Source organism: Terrapene carolina, unplaced genomic scaffold (assembly GCF_002925995.2).
Source record: "Terrapene carolina triunguis isolate 2854851 unplaced genomic scaffold, T_m_triunguis-2.0 Scaffold374, whole genome shotgun sequence".
Taxonomy (NCBI): Eukaryota; Metazoa; Chordata; order Testudines; family Emydidae; genus Terrapene; species Terrapene triunguis.
Window position 1 is genome coordinate 17,825,589 of NW_020664725.1, and position 27,498 is coordinate 17,853,086.

Sequence of the window (27,498 nt, forward strand, 5' to 3'; positions counted from 1 at the left end):
TTTAAAAACACCTAAGTCCCATTTTCAAACATGACTTAGGAACACAAATCTCATTGAAAGTCAGTGAGACTTAGATGCTTTTGAAAATTTTGCCTCACATGTATCTCAGCCTGTTAAAAGTTTCATGCAGTAGGGGATATGTTTGTCCCTGAAAAAAATACCTGTAGTGCTTTGTGACCACCTAGACAGAACAGGACACCAGTTGAAACTTCTGAGTAGGGCTGTCAAACGATTACAAAAATTAATCGCACGATAATTCGCACTGTTAAACAACATTAATAGAATACCATTTATTTAAATATTTTTGGCTGTTTTCTACATTTTCAAATGTGTTGATTTCAGTTACAACACAGAATACAAAGTGTACAGTGCTCACTTTATATTTATTTTTGATTACAAGTATTTTCACTATAAAACAAAATTGTATTTTTCAGTTCACTGTATACAAGTACTGTAATTCAATCTCTTTATCATGAAAGTTGAACTTACAAGTGTAGAATTAATACTGTTTTTTATTTTTGAATGCAGGTTTTTTTTCTACAGGGTAAAATTTTAGAGCCTGCAAGTCCACGCAGTCCTACTTCTTGTTCAGCCAGTTGCTTAGACAAATAAGTTAGTTTACATTTGCAGGAGATAATGCTGCCCGCTTCTTGTTCACAATGTCACCTGAAAGTGAGAACAGGCATTCGCATGGCACTGTTGTAGCTGGCGTCACAAGATATTTACGTGCCAGATGTGCTAAAGATTCATATGTCCCTTCATGCTTCAACCACCATTCCAGGGGACATGCGTCCATGCTGATGACAGGTTCTGCTCAATAACAGTCCAAAGCAGTGCGGACCGACGCATGTTCATTTTCATTATTTGAGTCCGAGGCCACCAGCAGAAGGTTGATTTTCTTTTTTGGTGGTTTGGGGTCTGTAGTTACCTCATTGGAGTGTTGCTCTTTTCAGACTTCTGAAAGCATTCTCCACACATCGTCCCTCTCAGATTTTGGAAGGCACTTCAGATTCTTAAACCTTGGGCTGAATGCTGTAGCTATCTTTAGAAATCTCACTTTGGTACCCTTCTTTGCCTTTTGTCAAATCTGCAGTGAAAGTGTTCTTAAAATGAACGTATGCTGGGTCATCATCTGAGACTGCTATTACATGAAATATATGGCAGAATGCGGGTAAAACAGAGCAGGGGGCATACAATTCTCCCCCAAGGAGTTCAGTCACAAATTTAATTAGCACATTATTTTTTTAATGATCATCATCAACATGGAAACATGTCCTCTGGAATGGTGGCCGAAGCATGCAGGGGCATACGAATGTTTAGCATATCTGGCACATAAATACCTTGCAACGCCGGCTACAAAATGCCATGTGAATGCCTGTTCTCACTTTCTGGTGACACTGTAAATAAGAAGAGGGCAGCATTATCTCGTGCAAATGTAACCAAACTTGTATGTATTAGCAACTGGATGAACAAGAAGTAGGACTGAATGGACTTGTGGGCTCTGAAGTTTTACATTGTTTTGTTCTTGACTGCAGTTCTGTAACAAAAAAAATCTACATTTGTAAGTTGCCGTTTCCTGACAAAGAAATTGCACTACAGTACTTGTATGAGGTGAACTGAAAAATACTATTTCTTTTGTTTATTGTTTTTACAGTACAAATATTTATAATAAAAATATACACTTTGATTTCAGTTACAACACAGAATGCAATATATATGAAAATATAGAAAAACATCCAAAATATTTAATAAATTTCAGTTGGTACTCTGTTGTTTAACAGTGCAATTAAAACTGTGACATGGGTGCTTAAAGTGGTTTGTGTGTGAATTCCAGTGTAAAATATTTGAATGCAAATACATGTTCTGTGAATTCTAAACCAGAGTTAGAAACAGAATAGAGAGCAGTTGGGTTTGGTTGAGAAGTCAACGGTGTTTGACATGCTGATGTTTTTCCCCCTTGTAGTTTGTGTATTGTCAGGTCTGTTGTGAGCCCTTCCACAAGTTCTGTTTAGAAGAGAGTGAGCGCCCTCTGGAGGACCAGTTGGAAAACTGGTGCTGTCGTCGTTGCAAGTTCTGTCATGTATGTGGAAGACAGCATCAGGCAACAAAGGTACTAAGAATAACAAATGTGACCATTTTGAGAGTGCTGTTTTCTTTGCCCATCATAAAATCATAAAATCGTAGACTATCAGGGTTGGAAGGGACCTCAGGAGGTCATCTAGTCCATCCCCCTGCTCAAAGCAGGACCAATCCCCAAGTAAATCATCCCAGCCAGGGCTTCGTCAAGCCTGACCTTAAAAACCTCTAAGGAAGGAGATTCCACCACCTCCCTAGGTAACCCATTCCAGTGCTTCACCACCCTCCTAGTGAAAAAGTTTTTCCTAATATCCAACCTAAACCTCCCCCACTGCAACTTGAGACCATTACTCCTTGTTCTGTCATCTGGTACCACTGAGAACAGTCTAGATCCATCCTCTTTGGAACCCCTTTCAGGTAGTTGAAAGCAGCTATCAAATCCCCCCTCATTCTTCTCTTCTGCAGACTAAACAATCCCAGTTCCCTACTTCCAGGAACTCTGTTTAGTTTAATTTATTTAAATCATTTAACATAGGACTGTATGTTTTGTGGGCTTAGTATTGGGATAAAGAACCTTTCAGTGCATGTGACAACATAGGATTGTCATTCTGGTGAATTCAGATTGACTAATTTACATATGACCTATTCCTGGCACACTGAATATTGAATCTAGTGTAAAATGGATTTTTGCATTTCTGTAGCAGTTGTTGGAGTGTAATAAGTGCCGAAACAGCTATCACCCTGAGTGCCTGGGACCAAACTACCCAACAAAACCCACCAAGAAAAAGAAAGTTTGGGTGAGTTTGCTCTGCTTGATTTATATTCCTTAGGAGCTACCAGCCAAAGCTCAAGCTAGTCAATCTGCAGATCTTTGATACATGATGGGGTTTCTTAGAATTTGTAATGCTGTCATAGTCTAGGTACAGCCTATTAAAGGATGCTTACTGTTTTATAAGGTAAATTTGAAAAAGTTTTATTATTAAAGATTGGCTTTTGAATGCTCTCATGGTGAATGAACTCTCTAGCATTGTGTGAATGAAGACGGGCAGGGATACAAGAGGAGACACCTGTCTTTTAGCCTTATTATGAATCCTCCTGAGCAAACTGTGTGGACAGGGGCCAGGGAATTCCCTTATATTAGTAAGTAAACACATAAAATTCCATTCTGACATTACTGTCAGTGGACATTGGTATGGTGACGGGTGTGAATGGGATTAGTGTGCTAGACTGTTCCTTGTATTTCAGGTTGTTAGCTTTTTGGGGAAGGGACTGTCTTCCTCTGCACAGTGGCTAGCACATTTTGGATACTTCTGTAATATAAATAAGGGTTTTATGCTGCTATACCTATGGCTTTGTCAACTTTCTACATTAGCCCTGCCTAAAATAAGAGGTTGTACAGAATGTCTTAAGAATTTTGTCCTTGTCAAAACCATGGTTGTTTTTTGTTTTTGTTTTCAAATTAAAGAAAGGTTTGAAATTAATTGTACCACAATTTCTAATGGCAAAAGTGCTAGACTGAAGCATATTTTTCTGTTGCATGGTCAGCTTTTTACCATAAGGAGGGAAGCATCTTCTCTGCTACCGAAGTTGTCTGAAGTGAGGGAAATGCCTAGCCATCTAACATGGGCCCAGAGATGCATATATATGGGATTCTCACACACACACACACACACACACACACACACACACTTGTGAAATGGATCTTTAGAACCCTCAGAAGATAGCAAAGATGCTAACTCCTGTCAATCTCTGTCCCCCTTACAGATCTGTACCAAATGTGTTCGCTGCAAGAGCTGTGGTTCAACAACTCCAGGCAAAGGATGGGATGCACAGTGGTCTCATGACTTCTCACTGTGTCATGATTGTGCCAAACTCTTTGCTAAAGGTACAAAACAGTTGCGGTTGCAACATTGTTTATGGTGAATGTAGTTTGAAGCTATTCGCAAGGCGATCACAACCATTGTAAGGAAATTTTATCACAGAATGAAGTGATGGCCTATGAGGCAGTTGAGCAGTGTTGCTGATTCCAAGCTATAGTGCCACTCCAGTGTCATGGCCAAGAACCAGTGAAATCATAAACTATGGAAGCTTTTGGTATGTGAAATCAGGGAAAGTAGGGTTGCTTTTTACAGTGGTTAACAAAGGAAAGTCAACATTGCCTCTTAGTGACAGACTTTGGGACTTCCATATAATAAGTACTATAAATTGTTGCATGGTTTATTTCAGAACTGTTGTCTAAAGATCCATACCAGCAGTGGAGAAGAGGCTACAAAATTTAAGACCGGATCATGGCCTGATTTAGACCATGTCCATATGTACAGCACTGCAGTGATGCAGCTGTGCCAGGGCAACGCATGTGGTGAAGACGCTCTATGCCAACGGGACAGAGCTCTCCCGTTGTCATAAAAAAACTACCTCCATGAGCAGGATAAGCTATGTCAGTGGGAGACGCTCTCCTGCCAACATAACGCTGTGCACATGAGTGCTTATGCTGGTGTAATTTATGTCACTCATGGGGGTGGAATATTCACACCTCTGAGCAACATAAATTTTGCTGGCATAGGCTGTAGTGTAGACATAGCTAAAAAAACAAATACTTTGGGTTAGGTGACCTCTTCCTCTTCCTCAGTCTCCCATGTCAGTTCAGAATCTGAATCTAAGGGGTATGGATGATAAGGGGAGGGGTAAATGACTAGACCTTGGTAGGAAATTAAGTTTATCCCACTTGCCAGATTAGCAGGATAGGTTTTTCTGTCTTATTTTGCCTGTAGAAGTATATCTTTTTCTCTCTCACACTTTTCCCTACAAAGCTATCTGGTCAGTCTTTTATTTTGTTACAAGTCTTGCAATAAAGGTAAAAATTAAGTGCCTCCTTATAGTGGAATTGTAAGACCCACATGGATCGTAGTTTATTTTTGTAGGCATTCTTATTTTTTCTGTGCGTTGTAAGGGTAGAAGTAGGAGCAGTTCGCATTTGGGCGGGAAGATTTCAGTGGGTTTGCTTCTCAGAAATATAGTAAGCAGCCAGACAGCCTTTGAGATGTGCATGCAGCAGCTGGAATGATGATTGAAGGTCCTGGCTTATTTACAGGAAACTTCTGCCCACTCTGTGACAAGTGCTATGATGACGATGACTACGAGAGTAAGATGATGCAGTGTGGGAAGTGTGATCGCTGGGTCCACTCCAAATGTGAAAATCTTTCAGGTGAGGCAAATTGTCTTTACTACTCAGCAGGCTCTCCTTGGCCCCTGGACCAATAATATGGCTGCATTAAAAGTTTCCATGTATGGGTGTTGCCACTAGACTAAAGGGATAAAATTTTAGACGTTCCTCACTACTAGAGTGTATGTTGGGTGGTATTTTAAGAAAAATACTGATCTTCCTACAGTTGAACCCAGGTTTAATACTGACAGTTTTCTGCAAATTTTGATATCCTCCTTCACAAGCTACCTAACGTAATAGCACCGTAGCTGAGTTCCACAGTTACTCTCTATGCAAAGATCATAGAAGATTAGGGTTGGAAGAGACCTCAGGAGGTCATCTAGTCCAACCCCCTGCTCAAAGCAGGACCAATCCCAACTAAATCATCCCAGCCAGGGCTTTGTCAAGCTGGGCCTTAAAAACCTCTAAGGATGGAGGTTCCACCACCTCCCTAGGTAACCTATTCCAGTGCTTCACCACCCTCCTAGTGGAAAAGTTTTTCCTAATATCCAACCTAAACCTCTCCCACTGCAACTTGAGACCATTACTCCTTGTTCTGTCATCTGTCACCACTGAGAACAGCCGAGCTCCATTGATTGTTGATGGGAAAGACTGGGTATCGCTAGACAAAGCAAGTGTGGTATATAGAGTGGTTCCTTTTTTCTTTTTTTTTTTTGCCTCTCCCTTTACCCCTCCTCTAGTTAAGCAGCTCAGGTTGTGTTTGTTACTTTTTTTTGTCTCCAGATGAGATGTATGAAATCCTCTCTAACCTTCCTGAGAGTGTGGCATACACTTGCATTAACTGCACAGAGCAGCACCCTGCCGAATGGCGGCTGGCACTGGAAAAGGAGCTGCAAGTTTCTTTGAAGCAGGTTTTAACAGCCTTGTTAAATTCCAGGACTACCAGTCACTTACTACGTTACAGACAGGTGGGTTCACCTCTGCGTTGAGCACAATTTTATGAGATGCCCATCTCCAGATTGGGTTCTACTGTTGCTAGATGTCTTCTTTTGGGAAGTTGATTCATTGTACTTGATAAATCAAAGTATATGTAATTAAGTTTTTATTTTATATGGTAATCTACATAGGTAGACATGAAGGATATATAATCTTTAAATTAGTGTAGGACAAGTGGTGTTTTAGGGAGAGGGGGAATTTGGGACTTTAACAGAGGGTCCTGTGGCGCCTTTAAGACTAACAGAAGTATTGGAAGCATAAGCTTTTGTGGGTAAGAACCTCACTTCTTGCATCTGAAGAAGTGAGGTTCTTACCCACGAAAGCTTATGCTCCCAATACTTCTGTTAGTCTTAAAGGTGCCACAGGACCCTCTGTTGCTTTTTACAGATTCAGACTAACACGGCTACCCCTCTGATACTTAACAGTAACAATGTCTCTGACTGAGGGTGGAGACTTTATGGTTGTAAAAAGTTGTCAGACTTGTGGAAATGAATTTGTGTTCCCACAGCTGATCACTGCCCTTTGCACGTGAACAAGCTGCTACTTGCGCCCATGCTAGGAAATGTAATAAATTGTGAAAATCCTTGCAGACGTGCAGGAGAATTGCCCCTGTGTAGTTCACAAAGCTGTTTTTTATGAATTGGGGCTTGTTGCTGCTTAAGTTCAGCAGTGAAATTTCGGAATGTATTCATTTTAAGCTCTGCTGCCGAATGATTTTGCTTTCCTGTCCAGGCATCGTTATGCATACGTGTTTTTTGCCAAAGTTCTGGGATAGCCTCCCTTTTGTGCACAGTACGGTTGAATTGCAATAATGGGATAATAAAATATCAAAACTTCCCACATATGCTTATCATTTCCTGTGTGAAGTGACACTGTGGAACTACATTATAGGGCAGTGGAAGTTTAGGTCTCTTGTTTTGTATTCCCTACTCTGCCACTGTGCAACCCAGGATAAGTCCCTTCCCCACTCTGCCTCATTTTATCCTTCTGTAAAATGGAGTCTGGTTACTTACCGCACAGGATGACGATAGGCTTAATTAATGTTTATAAATCACTTTGAGGAACAGCACTGTACAAGTACAAAGTATTACGTGAAGGCAGGGTGTTCCGCAGGCATGTATTTGTGTGGCTGCATTTCTGAATGGTCTGAAAATTGGTCCAAAACTTTGGAAGCTTGCCAGAAAGTTATTTTGTACAGCACAATAGGTGAGCATGTTATTTTGGATAAAAATGATCGGTTCATGCCTTAAGAAGGTGTCTAAATTAGACACTAAACAGAAAGAGATAATAAATAGGAGGGCGTGAGCGAGGGGAAAGAATAAAGATTATGACCGTGAAATAGCAAAAGGAATTATTATTGTAGATTGCATAACATTTTAGTTCCACAGTGAATTATTTAATAGAATTTGGTGACCATGTCTGAATGAGGAGTAAGGGTAGAAGTCAGCAGTAGGAATCAGTTTAAAAAGAGAGACATTTTTCCCATTTATTTTTTTGAGGAGGACTCAGAGCTTTGTCCATTGAGCCTACTGTTCTTCCTACTAACATGTGACTTTGTTTTGTCACCCTATCTTCATTTCTGCAGGAAAAAGTTAGTGCGTTTAAGTGTGACTCTCACTCAGTATAACGCTGGATATAGAATGTTTTGTCCTTTTCCTTTTAATGTTAACAGGCAGCCAAACCACCGGATTTAAATCCTGAGACAGAAGAGAGTATCCCATCCAGAAGTTCTCCTGAAGGTCCAGATCCTCCTGTTCTAACAGAGGTCAGCAAGCAGGAGGAGCAGCAGCCTCTGGACCTGGAAGGAGTGAAAAGAAAAATGGATCAAGGAGGTTACACTTCCGTGGTAACTTCTCATTCTTGTTATAATTGCTCAGTTATAATAAATACCCTTTTCTGGTGACTATAACGCCATCTTTGTGAAGTAGCTCATAGAATGCCTAAGTCCTATCTTTATTGAACAAGGAAACTTTTAAAAATATTAAATAATATTAAAGGGAAGCCTTTAAAATATTAAATTTACACCATTTTGTTCCATGTTCTTTTACACTGAGAAGGCATTTGGTTACAATTATTTCAGTTGCTGATGAAAAATCTGTATCCAAGAAAACAGGAGAGGATACCTTTTGTGTGTTACTTCTAACTAAATATATATAGTTCAGTGACTTCATTGATTTTGTTTTCATCTGAGTTCTCTGGAAATTAATTATTCATATTTAGAAGGAAGAGAGTCTTGGGAGCAGTATATGTAAAAATGCTAATATAACTGAATCATAGATTCATAGATTCTAGGACTGGAAGGGACCTCGAGAGGTCATCGAGTCCAGTCCCCTGCCCGCATGGCAGGACCAAATACTGTCTAGACCATCCCTGATAGACATTTATCTAACCTACTCTTAAATATCTCCAGAGATGGAGATTCCACAACCTCCCTAGGCAATTTATTCCAGTGTTTAACCACCCTGACAGTTAGGAACTTTTTCCTAATGTCCAACCTAGACCTCCCTTGCTGCAATTTAAGCCCATTGCTTCTTGTTCTATCCTCAGAGGCTAAGGTGAACAAGTTTTCTCCCTCCTCCTTATGACACCCTTTTAGATACCTGAAAACTGCTATCATGTCCCCTCTCAGTCTTCTCTTTTCCAAACTAAACAAACCCAATTCTTTCAGCCTTCCTTCATAGGTCATGTTCTCAAGACCTTTAATCATTCTTGTTGCTCTTCTCTGGACCCTTTCCAATTTCTCCACATCTTTCTTGAAATGCGGTGCCCAGAACTGGACACAATACTCCAGCTGAGGCCTAACCAGAGCAGAGTAGAGCGGAAGAATGACTTCTCGTGTCTTGCTCACAACACACCTGTTAATACATCCCAGAATCACGTTTGCTTTTTTTGCAACAGCATCACACTGTTGACTCATATTTAGCTTGTGGTCCACTATAACCCCTAGATCCCTTTCTGCCGTACTCCTTCCTAGACAGTCTCTTCTCATTCTGTATGTGTGAAACTGATTTTTTCTTCCTAAGTGGAGCACTTTGCATTTGTCTTTGTTAAACTTCATCCTGTTTAACTCAGACCATTTCTCCAATTTGTCCAGATCATTTTGAATTATGACCCTGTCCTCCAAAGCAGTTGCAATCCCTCCCAGTTTGGTATCATCCGCAAACTTAATAATCGTACTTTCTATACCAATATCTAATCAGAATCAGCTTGCTATGTAAGGAACCAGCATTGAATAATGTGATAATCTTACCAATTTTATTTTTTTCAGAAGCTTTTTCATTTTAAGATAATCTTGCCTTTGAATGTATATTCTATTTCCACTGCAACCACATGCCGTGTGTCTTTAAAATAACCGCAAAACTTGACCAAGACACTGTATAAAATGGCAGTTTAGTTACCTCATAAGATCCATTTTGACTTTGGTTTTGCTTCTCTTGGTATTGGCTGAGGGAAAATCATGTAAATGTTCCACATCACTTAGAAGCAACCCCACCAGTCAATTCGCAAATCAGTGTGCAACTTGAGGTGTAAAGGGGGTAAGATCTGACCTTTTGAGGAGGAGCATCCCATTCAGTGGGGGCTTACCATGCGGACTAAGAATTTGGAGATGGCGCAGGTGTGCAGAAGAGGGTAACATGTTGATATGAACTATGTGTTTTCTTGTAGTTGGAATTTAGTGATGATATTGTGAAGATTATTCAAGCAGCCATTAATTCAGATGGAGGGCAACCAGAAGTTAAAAAAGCTAATAGCATGGTCAAGTCCTTCTTTATTCGGGTGAGGAATACAGTTTATTTTTAAATGCTGCTTTCTATGTAATTACGTCTTTGTTTTAAAATTTAAAAAAATAAAAATAAAAAAAAAAGTTTGTCCCTTGATTCCCAAACTTCCAGATTAGCTGTTTGTGCTGCCACTGGAATTCAAAGAGTTCATCACATTCTGTGTACTTAGCATCTTTCTGGTTAAGCAATTGGTTGGTTGGCTGTCCTTGGGAAATAAGTTAGTACCTTGGCACAGTTCTCAACCTTAATGAAGTCTTCTTGACTGACCTGAGATCTGCACGTTTGCTGTGGATCTTGGATGAATTTCTTTGATCTTTTCATTAATATTTTCTTATATTCTAATTTAGCTTTGTTTTTATTTCAGCAAATGGAGCGTGTTTTTCCATGGTTCAGTGTAAAAAAATCCAGGTTTTGGGAGCCAAATAAAGTAACAAGCAAGTAAGTAACTGTTCTGTATCCAGAAGCAGCACCCTGCAGTTTGTCAGCTGTCAAAGCAAAAAAAAGAACAAGACATGCTGTTACTTAGTAGTAAAAACAACAGTCAAATTCCCAGATGGGTTTATTGTATGCATTTTGTGCTTCTGAAGCGGAGAGACTAAAAGCATGGTATAGAGCCTGGTTTCGTGTGTGCTGATGTGGTGTGAGCTGCCCTCTGTCTAGCATCGCCTTCGTTCTGTGTTTATATCATCCCTGAAGGAAACAGACGACAGCAACACAAATGTTGAAATGTAACTGATTGGTAGTAGTGATTAGTTGAGAGCAGAATACAGGTTTTAAGTATTGAAAGGAACTGTAACTGGATACCGACTGTAGGATGTTTACAGTGTTCAGGTCACTCGGTAGAGCCAGGTCTGACCATTGACTCCTCTTTACATTTTCAGCAGTGGGATGTTGCCGAATGCAGTGCTGCCCCCTTCACTTGACCATAATTATGCTCAGTGGCAGGAGCGTGAAGAGAATAACCACACTGAACAGCCCCCTTTGATGAAGAAAATCATTCCAGCTCCAAAACCCAAAGGGCCTGGAGAACCAGATTCACCAACTCCGCTGCATCCGCCGACACCACCTATCTCTAGTAAGAAACCAGATCCCTGTAGAGATGACCCAAACCCTGATGTGCCCATCCTTCTCCAAAATCTTGAGAGCCAAGGGGGTAGACTGTATTAGCTCCACACAAGGACTTGTACATGTTCATTCTTTGAGAGAACTCTTGGGTGTATTTGAATAATCTGTGAATGGTTTCATGATCTCTTGCTAGTTCAGACCTTATCAAGCAATCAGCATATTTGCTGTTTGCCAGAGCTGATTGAGGCACATCCAGGATCCTGGCAGCTCCACTCAAATAAACTGGGTACAAGGGCCGGCTGTAGGGAGAGGAGAAGAGGGCAGCAGGACAGAGGCTGCTGGGGTGGGAGGCAGAGAGGAGAATGGCAGGGACACGATACAGAAGGCAATATGAAGTTGCAGAGCAGTGCCAGGGGCAGAAGAAGAGCAGCTCCATTAAGGACACCAGGAGCTGAAAGGATAGACACCACAAGCGAGATCAAAGGAGGCTCCAGTTGGTCATGGGAGCAGCCCTATATCATGGGACTATTACACAGGAAGCCTCAGCCCTTGGGGTGGTGTCTGTCTTTTCTTCATCCTTTTTTCTCTCCCTGCCCATGAGGAGGGGGAGGTCAGGGGACTAGGTGTGAGACCTGACATTCTACTGGTCCCTCTACCGGTCTCTTCTGGGCCAGGAAGAGACAAATACATAGAAGTGCCTGGCTTGAAAGGAGACTGCAAAGGAACACCTTAAAAGAACTTAACCTGAACAGTTATCTGGGATTCCTCTGCTGAGCCATGGCCAGTATCATGTTCATTTCTCCCCAGAAAGTGGCCCTGTAGCCCCTGAGGTCTGCCTTACTGACCCTGCTCTTTGGTTTAAAACATTCAGGCTAGTAATGAATGCTGCATATGCTGCTATTTGACTCTTCTACATTTGTGCACTTAAAACTCTTAAACTGACAAGTTTTCTAAATAAGTATTTCCCTCCCCCACTCTCTCTTTAAGAACCAGTTGCCAAGAATAAACATTCTTTCTTTTTGCTGTAAGGCTCTGATAGAAGCCGGGAGGATAGCCCTGAACTTAATCCACCTCCTGATGTGGAAGACAATAGGCAGTGTGCACTCTGTCTGAAATATGGTGATGATAGTGCTAACGTAAGTATCTGCACAGCACTCTCTCTATAATAGTGACAGACTATGACGATGGATTGTCCTTTTGAGCTGCCATTGGTAATAGGATAGATGCTTACTGATTTCTCTGGTCATAGTTAATATTAAAGTAGTATTGCTTGCATTAGGTCAAAAAAACCTTTTTCTTTAAGCCTGGTTTGTTCTGATCTGGAGTGTGGTTTGGTTTTAATTCCAAATTTAATTTTATTTTTTAATTTATTTTTTATTTTTTTGGCATTTTAAGAGTCACTCCTTTGATACGAGTTCACGAAATAATGCATAGAGGGAAATTATGAGCTGCATTTATTTCCGATGAAATTTCTGATTCTGGGACACAGACAGAGAACCTGTAGAAACAAAAGTTTAATTTTTCAGCTTCCAATAGCACATTGAGTACTATGGAGCATATAACAGGTTAAAATTGGAGCTTAACTACTATTTAGGCTGTCCTTTTTTTAAACTGAGATTACTGCTAATTTGCTAAACTTCCTTTTTGGGTGGATTGAAATCCAGTGCAAGTGGAAGTTTGCTGGGATCTTTGTGCATTGCTGTACCTTAGGACAATGGTTTTCAACCTTTGTTGAAATGTCTAAGATTTCGAAAGGAGTGCACACCTCCCAGGAGTCTGCAAATGAAAAAAGATTGAAAACCACTGTCCTAAGGAATCTTTGAAAAACTATTTATTACATGTTTTTCTTTAGGATGCTGGACGTCTCCTGTACATTGGCCAGAATGAATGGACACATGTAAACTGTGCTTTATGGTCAGCAGAAGTGTTTGAGGATGATGATGGGTCTCTGAAAAATGTACACATGGCTGTGATCAGAGGGAAGCAGTTGGTGAGTATAAGCAAATGTGGCTTGGTTAGGGTTGAGACTGGAGTCCATCTAAAGGAATTCTTGTGGGTTTTTTCCCTCCTCTCCCTTCCTATTATTAATCTGATTTCTGATTTTAAGTTTTACCACTGTCTGTAACATAGAGTATGTTCCTTAACTAGTCCTTCCGCTGGCTGGCTGGCTGGCTGGCTGGCTGGCAGGCATTTGAAAGCCTACTTTTCCTCCTGATGCAGTGTGAACTCCTGGTATAGAAAAATGTTGGAGACCAAAGGGTTAATTTGCTTGTAATAGGAGGGCAACACTTTATGGACTCAGAATTTTACAGGGGAATCTCCCATGAACAAATTCTTTGTGAGTTCAGCACTTAAGAACCATGGCAGCGATGAGGGATGTCAGTTGCACAGCTAAATATTGCACTAAAATATGAAATGTATAACTACATACTGCACTGCAACTCCCTTCTGAGAACAAACGTTACTACATGACTGCAGGAAGGGGGATCAAAGCCTGAGCCCAGACAAGCCCCACTGCCCCAGGCGGAGGGGCCAAAGCTTGAGCCCCACAACCCGGGCTTGGGCTTCAGCCCCAGGCCACAGCAAGTCTAACACCAGCCCTGGCAACCCCATTAAAATGGGTTTGCAACCCACTTTGGGGTCCTGACTCACAGTTTGAGAACTGCTGCTATATATATTTAGGACTTTCTGGTTCATCTCTGTCTGCATTTGCCTTTAGGGGGGAGGGATAGCTCAGTGGTTTGAGCATTGGCCTGCTAAGCCCAGGGTTGTGAGTTCAATCCTTGAGGGAGCCACTTAAGTATCTGGGGTAAAATCAGTACTTGGTCCTGCTAGTGAAGGCAGGGGACTGGACTCGATGACCTTTCAAGGTCCCTTCCAGTTCTAGGAAATAGGATATCTCCATTAATTTAATTTAATTTTAATTTATTTAAAAATTTGATTCTAGTGAGGCTTGGGTAAGAGAGAGGCACTATTCCAGGATAACTGGGCTGAAGAGTGTTAGTTCAAAATAAGTTATTGACTGAGCCAAAATGGCTGCTTGCCATTTGCGGATGTTCATAAAATCCAGTATAGGCTGGTTATTCTGTAGAGATCTCGCCTACAGAGAGAGACATCATCATAAACTCTGCAAAAGGTTTTTCTAAATTCTGACCAGACTTGGAAAATGGAGTAACCTTCTTATTGTGACACAGTGGCTGCTTTCTTTCTAGAAGAAAGGAAATGGGGCTGAAGGCAATTGCACAAATCAAATTGAACTAATCTGACCAAATCTTGGTATTGCATCATTTCCCCCTAAACAATGGTTTTCGTATTAAAGCTTCAAAAATAGTGATAAATTGTGCCTGTATTTTGGCCAGCACCAAGGCCTACAGGAGGGAGTAGTTGCCATTTCTAGGTCAGGGGTGCACACGCACAATTGTGCAGGCTTCAGCCAAGCATACCTGTGTGGTTCTTGTCCTGAAGGATAAGCAGAATAACCTCTCTGTGGATTTTGAGGGATCCAAAGTTTAGGTGGAAAATAGTATGGTCTTCAGGGAATTTTCCTCTTTCTCCACTGCAACCCCCCCTCCCCCCCACGCACACATGTGCGCTGTCTCCTGTGGATGGGTTTTTGGGTGTGAGCCTATGCAAAATAACGCATTGTATAATTTTTGACTTTCATTAACATAAGCTCATTCAAAGTCTAAACCCCTTTTTCAGTCTGTGAAAGAAACAAATGATAGTGACATGATGATTTGTTCAAAAAGACGTCTTTGTAATTTTTCCATGCTTTGGCTTCGTAGAGATGTGAGTTCTGCCAAAAGTCAGGTGCCACAGTAGGCTGCTGCCTTACTTCCTGCACTAGCAACTATCACTTCATGTGCTCCCGAGCCAAGAACTGTGTCTTTCTGGATGATAAGAAAGTGTACTGCCAGCGGCATCGTGACTTGATCAAAGGAGAGGTGAGATCTCACACTCTCATACCCCTTTTTGTCCGAGGCTTGGGAGAACTGTAGCAATAAGCATTTTTATTTCTTAAAAGGTTTAGGTGAATGTCCTCTTCATGAAAGTAAGGACCTGACACACTAGTGGGGAAGAGAGGTTAGTGATGTGACTAACAGCTCTGGATAGGTGTGGCAAGTGCTGTATAAGTCTCCACACAGCCCCATCTGAGAGACCAAATCAAGTATCCATTGAGCGAGGCTGGGTGAAACATGCATGTTTCCTTTAAAATTAATGTGTTGCTCGGGGGGTTCTTGCTCTAGGTGGTACCGGAGAATGGGTTTGAAGTTCTTAGAAGAGTTTTTGTGGACTTTGAAGGGATCAGTTTGAGAAGAAAATTTCTTAGTGGCCTGGAGCCAGAAAACATCCACATGATGATTGGTAAGGCCTGTGTCTCTTAGTGGTTGTTCTGTCTTTTGGTGCTGGAATCTGATCTCCTCTCTCTTCTAGAACTCTTCTTGTCCTCTTTCTGGTTTAGGTTCAATGACTATAGACTGCTTAGGAATTCTGAATGATCTGTCAGACTGTGAAGACAAGCTGTTCCCCATTGGTTATCAGTAAGTATAAACTGTTGCATCATTAGGTAGATCTTACTGTACTAGACTCTTATCAGTCATGGGCTCGATCCATAGGTCTTTATTCAGGGAAATTTTCATTGAAGCTGATGGTAGCTTGTTTGAGCAAAAACTGCTCAAGAACCTTGGAATTTGGCTGGGATGACTCCAAATAGTACAGGAAGCATATAGCCTCCATAGTTTTGAGAAGATGAAAACTGAAGACAGGAATGTGGAGGTCTCTCTCTACATTAGTGACAAAATTTATTTTACTTTCTAAATATTTTCCAGGTGTTCCAGGGTGTACTGGAGCACAACAGACGCTCGGAAGCGCTGTGTGTATACTTGTAAGATCATGGAATGTCGACCTCCTGTCATAGAGCCAGATATCAATAGCACTGTAGAGCATGATGAGAACAGGACAATTGCTCATAGTCCAGCACCCCCAACAGGCAAGTCTCTTAAGATACTTTTATAGTGGCAAATCCTCTGTATATTTTTTTCTTCAACCATATGGCTCATGATTTTTAGTAAGCAGGTGAGAGATATTCCAAAACGTGAATTTTTTGTCCTGTGCTCAGTGCCCTGTGTGTTCTTGGACATAGAACTTGACACAGAATACCCTCTGTGCTGCAGAAGTGTGCTCCAGTATCTTATGATTTTATTTTAAAAAATTGTTTCTAGGACTCATAGTTGCATAGGTAGTCTTGGAAACTTGAACCTAAGCTGATGCAGCATTGCCTTCCAGTCTTCAGATAGCCTGACACAATCGCTCTGAGAGTTGTGAACTGACCCATTTAGCACAGGGGTGTTAACTCTGAAACCAAAAATTATGCTTTAAATGTCAATATTGGTAAATATTTCACTGCTGTTAGTTTTAGCAAAATCAGCTAACTGCTATGCCTGTTCCATAATTCCAGACTGCTTCCTACTCTTCCACAGATGCTGACAGCCTCAGTTACCTCCTTCCAAGCTGTCAAAACCTCCAGCTTCACTTCCAGACAACTTCTACAATGCAGTTATGCGTTGTCAGTACAAAAACCTGCAGTATATTAAAAATATACACAAAAGGGCGTCTGTCTTATTATTTTAGGCACCTCTGACAAAAATAAAAAACAACCTGAAACAGCTAAATGCACCAGCAATCTCCAATAAAATTCCTCTCCTCTTCAAGCCCTACATCCCCAAAAGCCTGAGTATTCAGATAAGCCTTGTGTTGCCCCTTGAAGATCAGCTGAACCTAGCTGTTCTGACCTAGAGTGAGGATAGCTCCCAAAGCAATGAATCTCTCTGAAAATATTCTATCACCTTGGGGCTCCGTTTCAAGTCTCTCTTGATCACAACTGTGGCAGTATTGCACAAGAAGAGACTGTTTCTCAGGTCGGCAGGTCCTAGGCCATTTAGATCAAAACCGAATTATTTAAATCCTCCATTTTTCATTTAAATACAGTTGCCACAAAATTTCAGGTTTGCTGCCCCAAGACTGCTGCAACAGAATCCTTTGAGCCTTGCTGTAGAATTGAAATCGATCTTGCTGAACAGTACATGAGGACTTTGACTGTAGTGCAAGTCTATGGATAGAAGGGGAGTGTAAGGGTTTGTCTACACACCTTGGCAGTGTGCACTAGACTGGTGTAAATTGTAAATTGATCCAAAGCGTTGCTCTGCCAATGCTTTCTAAGAGGTTCCTCATGTTAACATAGTAGTGTTTCAGAAAGAATCACATCAGTGGGCACTGGATGCCTTTTAGAGCATGTCAGTAGGGTCTACATGGGGCAGTTGGGACACACCAGAATATACACTCCTCTGGTATGCAGTGCTTCACTGAGTACCTAAGTAGGTAGTTATAGCCAAGGCTTGGGAATCAGGAGACTTCCTTATTACTGTAGTGGCAAAGGTGTTCATGGGGCTTTATTGACATGTAAAAAGACAAGGTCATTACCCCAGGGCAAAGTATTAGTGAAGCTGCCACATGGGTGGGTCATAAATTAGTTTTACGTTGTGTATTTTTTGTTTGAGTTTCAGCTGAAAAAACATATTTCGGGGCAAGAAATTAGACTATTACTTCCTGAGGATCTAATACAAGATGTCAGTGGTTTTATGTTTTGTTTAAAAAATGTATCTTGATTTCGCTGAGTGAAACTTGTCAACAACAGATGGTCCAGGGTTTTAGTTTTTAATGTCTGAATTTTTATTACTCTTACTCTGCAGCAGAAACTCTATCCAAAGAGAGTCGAAATACACCAGAAATGGTAAACCCTCCATCTCCAGATCGTCCCCTGCATTCTCAGACCTCCAGTTCCTGTTACTATCCTCTGATCTCAAAAGGTCCCAGGGTCAGGACACCAATCTATCCCCTAACACAGCGGTCTCCTGGGTCTAGGCCTTTGCCCTCTGCAGGTATTGTGCTGCCTTTCTTTCGTTGTTTTTGTGTCTCTCTCATGCTTTGTTTCTCAAGTTCTGCTCACTTTAGATACTCAGTTTGTTTGTTGTGGAGATGATAGTGCAAAACGGAGCATGAGGGAAGAAGAGAGATTCTGGGGGATGTGCAGGAGAGGTTATTTGTCAAGGGCTGCATACTCAAAACAAAAATATGCCCAGGGAAAGGCTCTAGAATTGTAATAGCTCTCAGCAGCGGTCATAGTTTTGGCTTATTAAGGTCCCAAAAATTTTAAATGGCACTTTTTAGTGAGACTCAGAATTTCAGTATCTTGGGTGATGTAATTCTTTTGTGTGGTGATCATGTGTTCTTTAAAAAGCATTTGTAGAATCTTTTATAAAAAGCTTTGAAATCCTTTGGATGAAAGATATACCAAAGTTCACTTTTAGTCAAAAAGAGAGCATACTTACTGAATTATTTCCAGAGTGTGTTGAAAACCTACATTAAGCATCAGTTCAAATTTACTTTTAAAGACAAGATAGTAATCCTCTTAAGTTATCCTGAAACTAGTATGCTCTGACATTAACATGTGTAATGTTGCCAGCAGTGAGAGGTAGCAGGTAAAATAACACTTCTGAGTTATTTTGAATTCATTTGTTTAACTTTTGTGATGTCTTTGTAAATCAGAATTAGTTCTTGCATTTCAGAGACTTGAAATTGTGTAGCATCGAACCCTACAGGGTATGATTCAGAAATTATCAACATTAGCTTCAAAAGATGCAGAGCTGACAATATTGGATGTTTACAAAGAGACTGATTTTGGGAGAATACGTATCTTCAGTCTTATTTCTTCATTTTTAATTTGACAGTATTTCTAAAATATGTTTTGTTTGTTGAATTTCTTAGGTATGTGCATCGTTTGTATAATCAAATGGCATGAATGTGTTGGCTGTGTGATACCCATATTGTTTCACTGTATTTTTTTTCCCTGCTTTTCCTCTTCAGGAAGTCCTACACCAATGACCCATGAAATAGTAACAGTGGGAGATCCTTTATTATCCTCTGGACTTAGAAGCATTGGCTCTAGGAGACACAGTACCTCCTCTTTGTCACAACAGCAGTCAAAACTCCGAATGATTTTTCCCACCAGAGTTGGGAACACTTACTCCAGACACACTGTGCCTGGAGTATCTAGTATCGGATCCTCTTCAGAGCATGAATCAAGCTCAAAAAATATAGACAGCTTCAAAGGGTCAGTGAATTTAAGTGCTCCAAGTGCTTTAGCTCAAAATAGCCCTAACTCTTCAAGCTCTCCGAGAACGGTAGCTACAAGTGGAAGTAAAACTTGTCATTTGGGTGGATCTCAGTCTTCAGAAATAAAACACTCTGCCAGTTCAGAGTCTATGTCCAAAAGCACATCTTCAAAGGGAGAGAAGACAAAATTGTTGAGCTCAAAGGACTCAGATTCTTCAGCTCATAGCTTTGCTTCATCTGGGAATACTAAAATCTCCACCCAAGTGCTTAGTACATCAGGCATAGAATTAAACATTAATAAAAAGGGAACTTTTCAAGAACCTTCTTCTGCGACACTTTCTTCCAAAGATACAATGCCCTTTCCATCTTTCCATCAGAGAGGCCCAAGGAAAGATAGAGACCTACATATGGACCTCATACAACCAGAAAAAATCCCTTCTGTTGAAGATATAGATGGAAAGAACTTAAAGCCTGCTGGAATAAGTAGCAGGTCTTCTGCAGCAAGTGACCACGTGGTTTCTGCTTGCAGAGACAGACGACAGAAAGGAAAAAAGTTAACAAAAGACACTTACAAAGAGAAACATTCTGTAAAAACTTTTACAGACTCGAGTCAATTGACCACCTGTGATGAAGGAAGCTTAAAACCAGAATTCATAAATCAGGTTTTGGCAACTGAACAGATTAGTCAGAGGTTGTGTAGTAATGTTTCTGCTGAGAAAACGGGGGATAAGTCTCCACCTACACAAGGGGCATCTAAAGCTCCATTGGTGCAAGTTGAAGTGGGCTCAAAGGAAGCACAGGCTCCTAGAAAACGCACAGTTAAAGTAACCCTGACTCCTCTTAAGATGGAAAGTGAAAGCCAATCTAAAAATGCACAGAAAGAAAATGATGCCGAATCGCAGAGTAAGGGTGCAGAACCAACTGCTTTGACAGAGCTATCTTCAACTTCTGAAAGCCAAGGAGATGGTTCTGTTGTCCAGGGAAGTCCAAGTGATACTCCTACCCAGGAATCTCAAAATAATTCTTATCCGAATCTGCCTGTTGAAGACAGAAACTTGATGCTTCAGGATGGAACTAAAGCTCAGGAAGATGGTTCCTACAAGCGGAGGTATCCCCGGCGAAGTGCTCGGGCAAGATCTAACATGTTCTTTGGATTAACTCCTTTGTATGGTGTGAGATCTTATGGAGAGGAAGACATTCCATTTTACAGCAACTCAACTGGGAAGAAGCGAGGAAAGAGGTCTGCAGAAGGACAAGTAGATGGTGCAGATGACTTAAGTACTTCGGATGAAGATGACTTGTACTACTACAATTTCACCAGGACAGTGGTTTCCTCAAGTGCAGAAGAGAGGCTTGGATCCCATAATTTATTCAAGGAAGAGGAGCAGTGCAATCTTCCAAAAATCTCCCAATTAGATGGTGTGGATGATGGAACAGAAAGTGATACAAGTGTTACAGCAACAACAAGAAAAGTAAATCAGGTAACCAAAAGAAGTGGCAAAGAAAATGGGACTGAAAACTTAAAGCTTGATCGAGCTGAAGAAGCTGGAGAGAAAGTACAGGTCACCAAGAACTCCACTGGCCATAAGACTGACCCAAAGATTGATAATTGCCATGCTGTGAGCAGGGTTAAAACACAGGGTCAGGATTCCTTGGAAGCTCAGCTGAGTTCCTTGGACACAGGCCGTAGAGCTCATGCTAGCACACCCTCAGAGAAGAACTTATTGGATACTTTTAACACAGAACTGCTAAAGTCAGACTCTGACAATAACAATAGCGATGACTGTGGAAACATTCTCCCTTCGGACATCATGGACTTTGTACTAAAGAATACACCATCGATGCAGGCTTTAGGAGAAAGCCCGGAGTCCTCTTCATCTGAACTTCTAACGCTGGGGGAAGGGCTAGGTCTTGATAGTAATCGTGGCAAGGACATGGGTTTGTTTGAAGTGTTTTCTCAACAGCTGCCAACTGCTGAACCAGTGGATAGTAGTGTTTCTTCCTCTATATCAGCAGAGGAGCAGTTTGAGTTGCCTTTAGAACTTCCATCAGATCTCTCCGTTCTAACTACTCGTAGTCCTACTGTGCCCAGCCAAAACCGCAACAGGCTTGCTGTAATTTCAGAGTCTTCACTCTCATCTTCAGGAGAGAGGTCTATACTGGCTTTACCTTCCACAGAATCTGGAGAGAAGAGAGTTACAGTCACAGAAAAATCTGCCTCCGGTGAAGGGGATGCAACTCTTTTAAGCCCAGGGGTAGACCCAAGCCCTGAAGGACATATGACTCCTGATCATTTCATCCAAGGTCACATAGATGCAGAGCACATAGCCAGCCCACCTTGTGCCTCAGTAGAGCAAGGACATGGCAGCAACCAGGATTTAACTAGGAACAGCGGTACTCCTGGACTCCAAGTGCCAGTATCGCCTACTGTTCCTCTTCAAAACCAAAAATACGTTCCAAACTCCACTGACAGTCCTGGTCCATCTCAGATTTCTAATGCTGCAGTACAGACAACCCCGCCCCACCTAAAACCAACCACTGAAAAACTTCTGGTAGTCAATCAGAATATGCAGCCTCTGTATGTCCTCCAGACTCTTCCCAATGGTGTTACACAAAAAATACAGCTGACTCCTTCTGGTAGTTCTGCACAGAGCGTAATGGAGACCAATACTTCAGTGCTAGGGCCCATGGGCAGTGCACTTACATTGACTACGGAATTAAATCCAAGCCTGCCATCATCTCAGTCTTTATTCCCCCCCACTAGCAAAGGACTGTTGCCTATGTCCCATCACCAGCATTTGCATACCTTTCCCACAGCTACTCAGAGTGGTTTCCCACCAAATATTGGCAGTCCTGCATCAGGTCTCCTTATTGGTGTACAGCCACCTCCTGATCCTCAGCTTTTAGTGTCTGAAGCAAGCCAGAGGACAGACCTTGGCACTACAGTTACCACCCCAACATCTGGCCTTGGGAAGAAAAGGCCAATCTCCCGACTGCAGTCACGAAAGAATAAAAAGCTAGCTCCGTCTGGAACCCCTTCTGCCATAGCTCCTTCAGATATGGTTTCCAACATGACTTTGATTAATTTTGCTCCCTCCCAACTTTCCAACAGCCCATTAGATTTGGGGACCCTTGGAAATTCGACATCCCATAGGACTGTTCCCAATATTATTAAAAGGTCTAAGTCTGGAGTCATGTATTTTGAGCAAGCGTCTTTGCTGCCCCAAGGTGTGGGAGCAGCCCCTGCTGCGGCAGTGGGCACTTCACCCAGCATTATTGGACCAGATGCCGGCCACCTCACGACAGGGCCGGTGTCAGGACTAGCATCAAATTCATCAGTGCTGAATGTAGTATCCATGCAGGCCACAGCAGCACCTAGCACTGGTGGGTCAGTACCTGGCCATGTTTTGGGACAGGGTTCTGTAACATTAACTAGCCCTGGATTGTTGGGAGACCTTGGCTCAATAAGCAATCTCTTGATCAAAGCCAGTCAGCAAAGTCTTGGTCTTCAGGAACAGCACATGACTTTGCCACCAGGTTCTGGGATGTTTTCACAACTGGGGACGTCACAAACTCCAGCTACAGCAGCAATGACCGCTGCATCAAGCATATGTGTATTGCCTTCAGCACAGACTATGGGCATGACAGTTGCTCAATCATCCACTGACCCAGAAGGTCCTTATCAGCTTCAGCATATGACACAACTTTTAGCCATCAAAAATGCTTCTTCCCAGCTGGACCTTGCCACTGCTTCAGCACCTCAGTTGTCAAGCTTTCCACAGCTAGTGGACATTCCTAACAACACAGGCCTCGAGCAAAGCAAGGTTTCCTCGACTGCAATGCATGCCAGTTCAGCTTCGCCTGGAGGCTCCCCGTCATCTGGCCAACAGTCTGCAAGTAGCTCAGTGCTCGGTCCCACAAAAATGAAGCCAAAAATTAAACGAATTCAACCGCCTTTAGACAAAGCGAATGGAAAGAAGCATAAAACTTCTCACATGTGGACCAGTCCCCCTGAAGTACACATTCCAGACAGAGGGGCCAATGCTGTATCCCAGGTCTCAGCTGCAGGGTAAGAGAAACATATGTTTGCTTTTGTGTATCCTTGAGGTTTTGTTACAGTGGTAAAAAATTGGCTCTTGTTGCACTTGTCCCCACATCAGATTTCCTTTTTATCTTCTCATAGAGAATCCTTTAGTAATAAATTTTAGAGTAGCATTCACTGCCATCAATGGACATCTGGACAGGGAAAGTAGATTTCTAAAGAGGTCAACACACAATTTTTGCCTTCATTCATGGTTGACAGCCCTTACAGATTGTTGGTAACCATTTATTTGGGGGAGCAGAGTTGTTTGCAAACATGGTACCTCTAGCTGTGCTATAATTTAGTTGGTGGTTAGCTATCATGTTGATAGATGCTTTGGATCTATCAATACATACTTTTTATCTTAAAATCTGGCAGCATTTGGCCTGATTAGAACTTGGATTGGAACTCTGCAAGGAAAGCATGGTGGTTACAGGAAATGCTGTTGGTCTGAGGAAGTTGCACTCTTCCAAGTCATTACCAAGAGACTGCTCTGGTATGTTCCTAATGGAAGTACTATGCTGCTCGCGATACCAGCTTTTTAGGTAGAACTTAAAACTGAGCCTCTGACCAGTTGTAGTCATTTGAAGATCCCATGGTACTTTTTGCAAGCGGAGAGTTAGTCCTAACATCCTAGCCAAATTTCTAATTGGATTATTACAGTCTGCCTTCCCAAATAACCCTGCTATTTCAAGTGGCAATGGGATTCCGCACACCCTATCTGTTGTGTGCTGTTGCTGTGTGCTGGAAAACAAGTGTCCTGTTTCACTTTTAGAAATGTCTATATTTTAGTGGCTGGTGAAGTGGGATCCCTACATGTAGTTCGTAAATTGTTTTGAATTCATTCTGCCCTATGTTTTGCCCTCTCGTTTTTCTCTTTTTTCTTGAACGCCATGGTACGATTTTAAAATGTCACGGGAGTAGAATACTCAGTTAAATGTTGTTAATAGCATGTTAATGCTGCTGAGATTTAATTATATGGTTAATTGTGTGTAAATGCTTCTAGAGCCTTGGATAGATGTCTTTTTAGTTGTTTAATTATTTAAAGGGTTAAAGCTGTATGCCAGTTAATGTCAGTAATCACACTGCATTTTCATCATGCAACAGAGTTTTCTCTTTCCTTTGGAAAGAGGACTCACAAGTTATAGGGAATGTTTATAGAATTTAAGGCCAGAAGGGATAATTAGATAAATTAGTCAGATCTATATATATTACAGGCCAAAGAATGTCACCGTATTACTCCTGTACTGAGCCCAATAGCTTGTGTTTGCTTTTCATTAAGATGTTTTAGTCAATCAGTCTGCATTTGAAGAGAATTTACCACTTTCCTTGGTAGCTTGTTCCAATGGTTAAATGCCCCCACTTTTTAAATGTTTGTTTTTCTAACTTGAATGTGTCTGGTTTTAACTTCCAGCCAATGGTTCTTGGTCTTCAGGATCAGCACGTGACTTTGCCACCAGGTTCTGGGATGTTTTCACAACTGCCAGTTAACATCAGTTTATAGAGTTTAAACTATTTTAAAGAGCAGTTCAGTATGTGGTATATTCTCTCAGTGAAGTACTTATACACTGTAATCAAGTCAACTCTCAATCTTCTTAGGTCCTTTCCAGTCCTACATTTATATCATTCTTTGATTTGTTTTGATAAGCTAAACAGACTGAACTCAAGTGTCTCACTGTATGGCAATTTCTTTCCAGTCTTTGAATTGAAGTAGCATTTGTCTTGGTGATTTTACTTGAAGTGCAAATCTGTAGGAAGAAGGGAGAATAAGGACTGTGGACCTGGGTGCTGAATGTGACACTTAACATTTTTGTTCAGAAAGTCCTCCAAGTGTCCTCTCTGTGTGACATTGCCAGCAGTCCATATGATAAGGGATTTGACCAAGGGCAACCCAGCAATCCACTGCAGTTCCTGGAGGACAAGGGACCTGCTCAAAAGTACTAGGCAGGTCCCTTGACCTTTTACTCTGGTTAGTTGGGTCATATGATTCAGTTCTACAGTTCCTTGATTTTTTTTAACTCAGTGCTGTAAGTCTGTTTTGAAAAGCAATTGATCCACAATCTTCTAGACATAATTGGACTTCTATTTGTAAATATTCTAGGCTATTTTTTTTTGCCAGCATACCATCCTTTATGGAGTGTCCCCGTGGCTCCATGCTTATGATTATGCAAAAACATCCTTGTAAAGATCCTAGAGTACTCCATTCCTTTGAAGTGCAAGTCTTGAATCTGACCTAAAGCACTAGCAATTTGATCTACTTTCTGTCCTCTGGTTTCACAGTAGCATTTGTTCCTATTTTTGTAGTTTGCTGAAATGCTGAATCACTTATGGCAGTCCCACTAGAGCCATTAATTCTTGGTCGCAGTAAATTTTTATTTGTACAGTCTTTTGAATTATCCCAAATCTTTCTGTTCCAGGACTCCTGCAGTGAAGGCAGACATTCAAGATACAAGTATAGATCAGCTACCACAAAAGCCATCTGGGCAGCCTGCAGGGTAAGTATTAAAACAAACCTTTCCCATCAGGTTTTGCAGGTTTATATTCAGTACCTTATAAACAAAATAAAACTCTGTTCTTCCTTCCTTGTATTTGTTGTTTGTTGTAAATTAAAATACCCCGGTAGCTTTCAGTCTGGAATGTATGTCACTTGTTAGCCACAATATTAAATCCTTGTTTAATCTAGTAGAACAAGATTCATTGTAATAACATAATCAGAGCACATGCCACAGTGATAAATGTCCCAGAAATAAATGTTAATGTATAAGAATGTTTTCATTTTCAGTTGAAACCAGCTGGTTTCAGAATACTTGATTCAGGAGTAAATGCGTGGAAATAGTTGCATACTGTTAAAAATGTATGCCTTATTTCCAGTCTGAATTTGTCTATCTTCAGCTTCCAGACATTAGCTCGTGTTATACCTTTCTCTCCTAGATTGAAGATCCCATTATTAAGTATTTATTCCCCATGTGGATACATATAGACTGTAATCAAGTCACTCCTTAACCTTGCCTTTGAGCTCTTTGAGTCTATCATTATAAGGCATTGTGAAGTTCTGGGGTGCAATCAACTTTTGTCTAGTTAGGGCTGTGTGGTTCATGGTTAATGGATTACATACATTTCACCATGATATTATTGACCAGTGAGTTATTAGTTTTCCAATATAACTTTCAAGGCATATTTTGGACAAAGGTGATTACGGTAATGTGTAGGGTGTGAATACAGAGGTGCTTTCGGTCACAGGCATGCAGTTTGGTTCACTGTTCTCTTGCACAGTCAGTTCTTCCCTTTCTGAAAGGATCCTTATAAACAGCTCCTGGAGAACTGAAAAACTCTTATAAACATATTTGGAAATAGAGTATTATTTAAACTGTGCTCTATTAGAAACTAGAAATTTTTATATTTAATCAATTTAAAAATATTCAAGTTGACATTGTCTCTGTGAAATACAAACAGCCCCGCCTGGTGAGAGGGCTCAGCCATAGAAAAAAACAGGAGTTGCCTTCTGTGGGGTGGTTTCTTGCCAAGCATTCTATTTCATTTCTTTCCCTTTCCCCAAGGCAAATGGCAGTTCTTACAGAGCCACAGTCAGTGCAGAACACAGCAAATGAGCAAGAAAATACAGGTATGTCACTTCTTCCAAAAATGCAGTTTCTTGGCAGTCTTTGGTGTTGAACTATATAGTCACTTTCATGTTGGACGGCTTTAAAGAACTCTTAGTAGGCACTGTATTGTTTTCTGCTAGTTTTGGAGAGAGCTATGTTCCAGTCACAGTCATGTGAATTGCATGTGTGGTTGTAGTTGTAGAAACTTGCAACTTTGATTTTTATGTTCTCATGTTGTGGTGTAATCTGGCTTTCACTTTCCAAATGGATGTAAAATCCATGCTCAGGACCTCAGTTCTTGATCAGGAAATGAGAGCTTCAGAACAGTTCCAGACTTTAGAAAGTCCCGTTCCAGACTTTAGAATGCCCATATACAGAGAACAGAATTAAAATTGTGGTGATAAAGCTGTTGTCCCATTAACTGCAGTTTTCTTTCTGTTCATCATCACCAGAAATTGATATTCCTGTAGTAGCTCCCCTAGAGTATGGTTCATGGAGAGACCTGTCTTTGTTTTCCCATTTTATAATTCCCATTGCCACTGGTGATGGCAGATGGTTCAG

The 27,498-nt window shown here is 41.2% G+C and overlaps 1 protein-coding gene across 1 annotated transcript in view; it reads left to right on the forward strand.

Moving 5' to 3' along the window:
* Positions 1–27,498, forward strand: part of KMT2A (lysine methyltransferase 2A) — a 53,685-nt gene that overhangs the window by 15,490 nt on the left and 10,697 nt on the right. Inside the window, exons 11-29 of the mRNA XM_026657893.2 lie at positions 1,964–2,110; positions 2,778–2,873; positions 3,841–3,961; positions 5,168–5,281; positions 5,993–6,207; positions 7,908–8,081; positions 9,902–10,012; positions 10,382–10,455; positions 10,899–11,092; positions 12,112–12,218; positions 12,935–13,072; positions 14,868–15,026; positions 15,330–15,447; positions 15,545–15,623; positions 15,912–16,072; positions 17,835–18,020; positions 19,006–23,323; positions 25,753–25,830; positions 26,893–26,957. Coding sequence (XP_026513678.1) covers positions 1,964–2,110; positions 2,778–2,873; positions 3,841–3,961; positions 5,168–5,281; positions 5,993–6,207; positions 7,908–8,081; positions 9,902–10,012; positions 10,382–10,455; positions 10,899–11,092; positions 12,112–12,218; positions 12,935–13,072; positions 14,868–15,026; positions 15,330–15,447; positions 15,545–15,623; positions 15,912–16,072; positions 17,835–18,020; positions 19,006–23,323; positions 25,753–25,830; positions 26,893–26,957 — 6,655 coding nt within the window. The remainder of the gene's footprint in view (positions 1–1,963; positions 2,111–2,777; positions 2,874–3,840; positions 3,962–5,167; positions 5,282–5,992; positions 6,208–7,907; positions 8,082–9,901; positions 10,013–10,381; positions 10,456–10,898; positions 11,093–12,111; positions 12,219–12,934; positions 13,073–14,867; positions 15,027–15,329; positions 15,448–15,544; positions 15,624–15,911; positions 16,073–17,834; positions 18,021–19,005; positions 23,324–25,752; positions 25,831–26,892; positions 26,958–27,498) is intronic.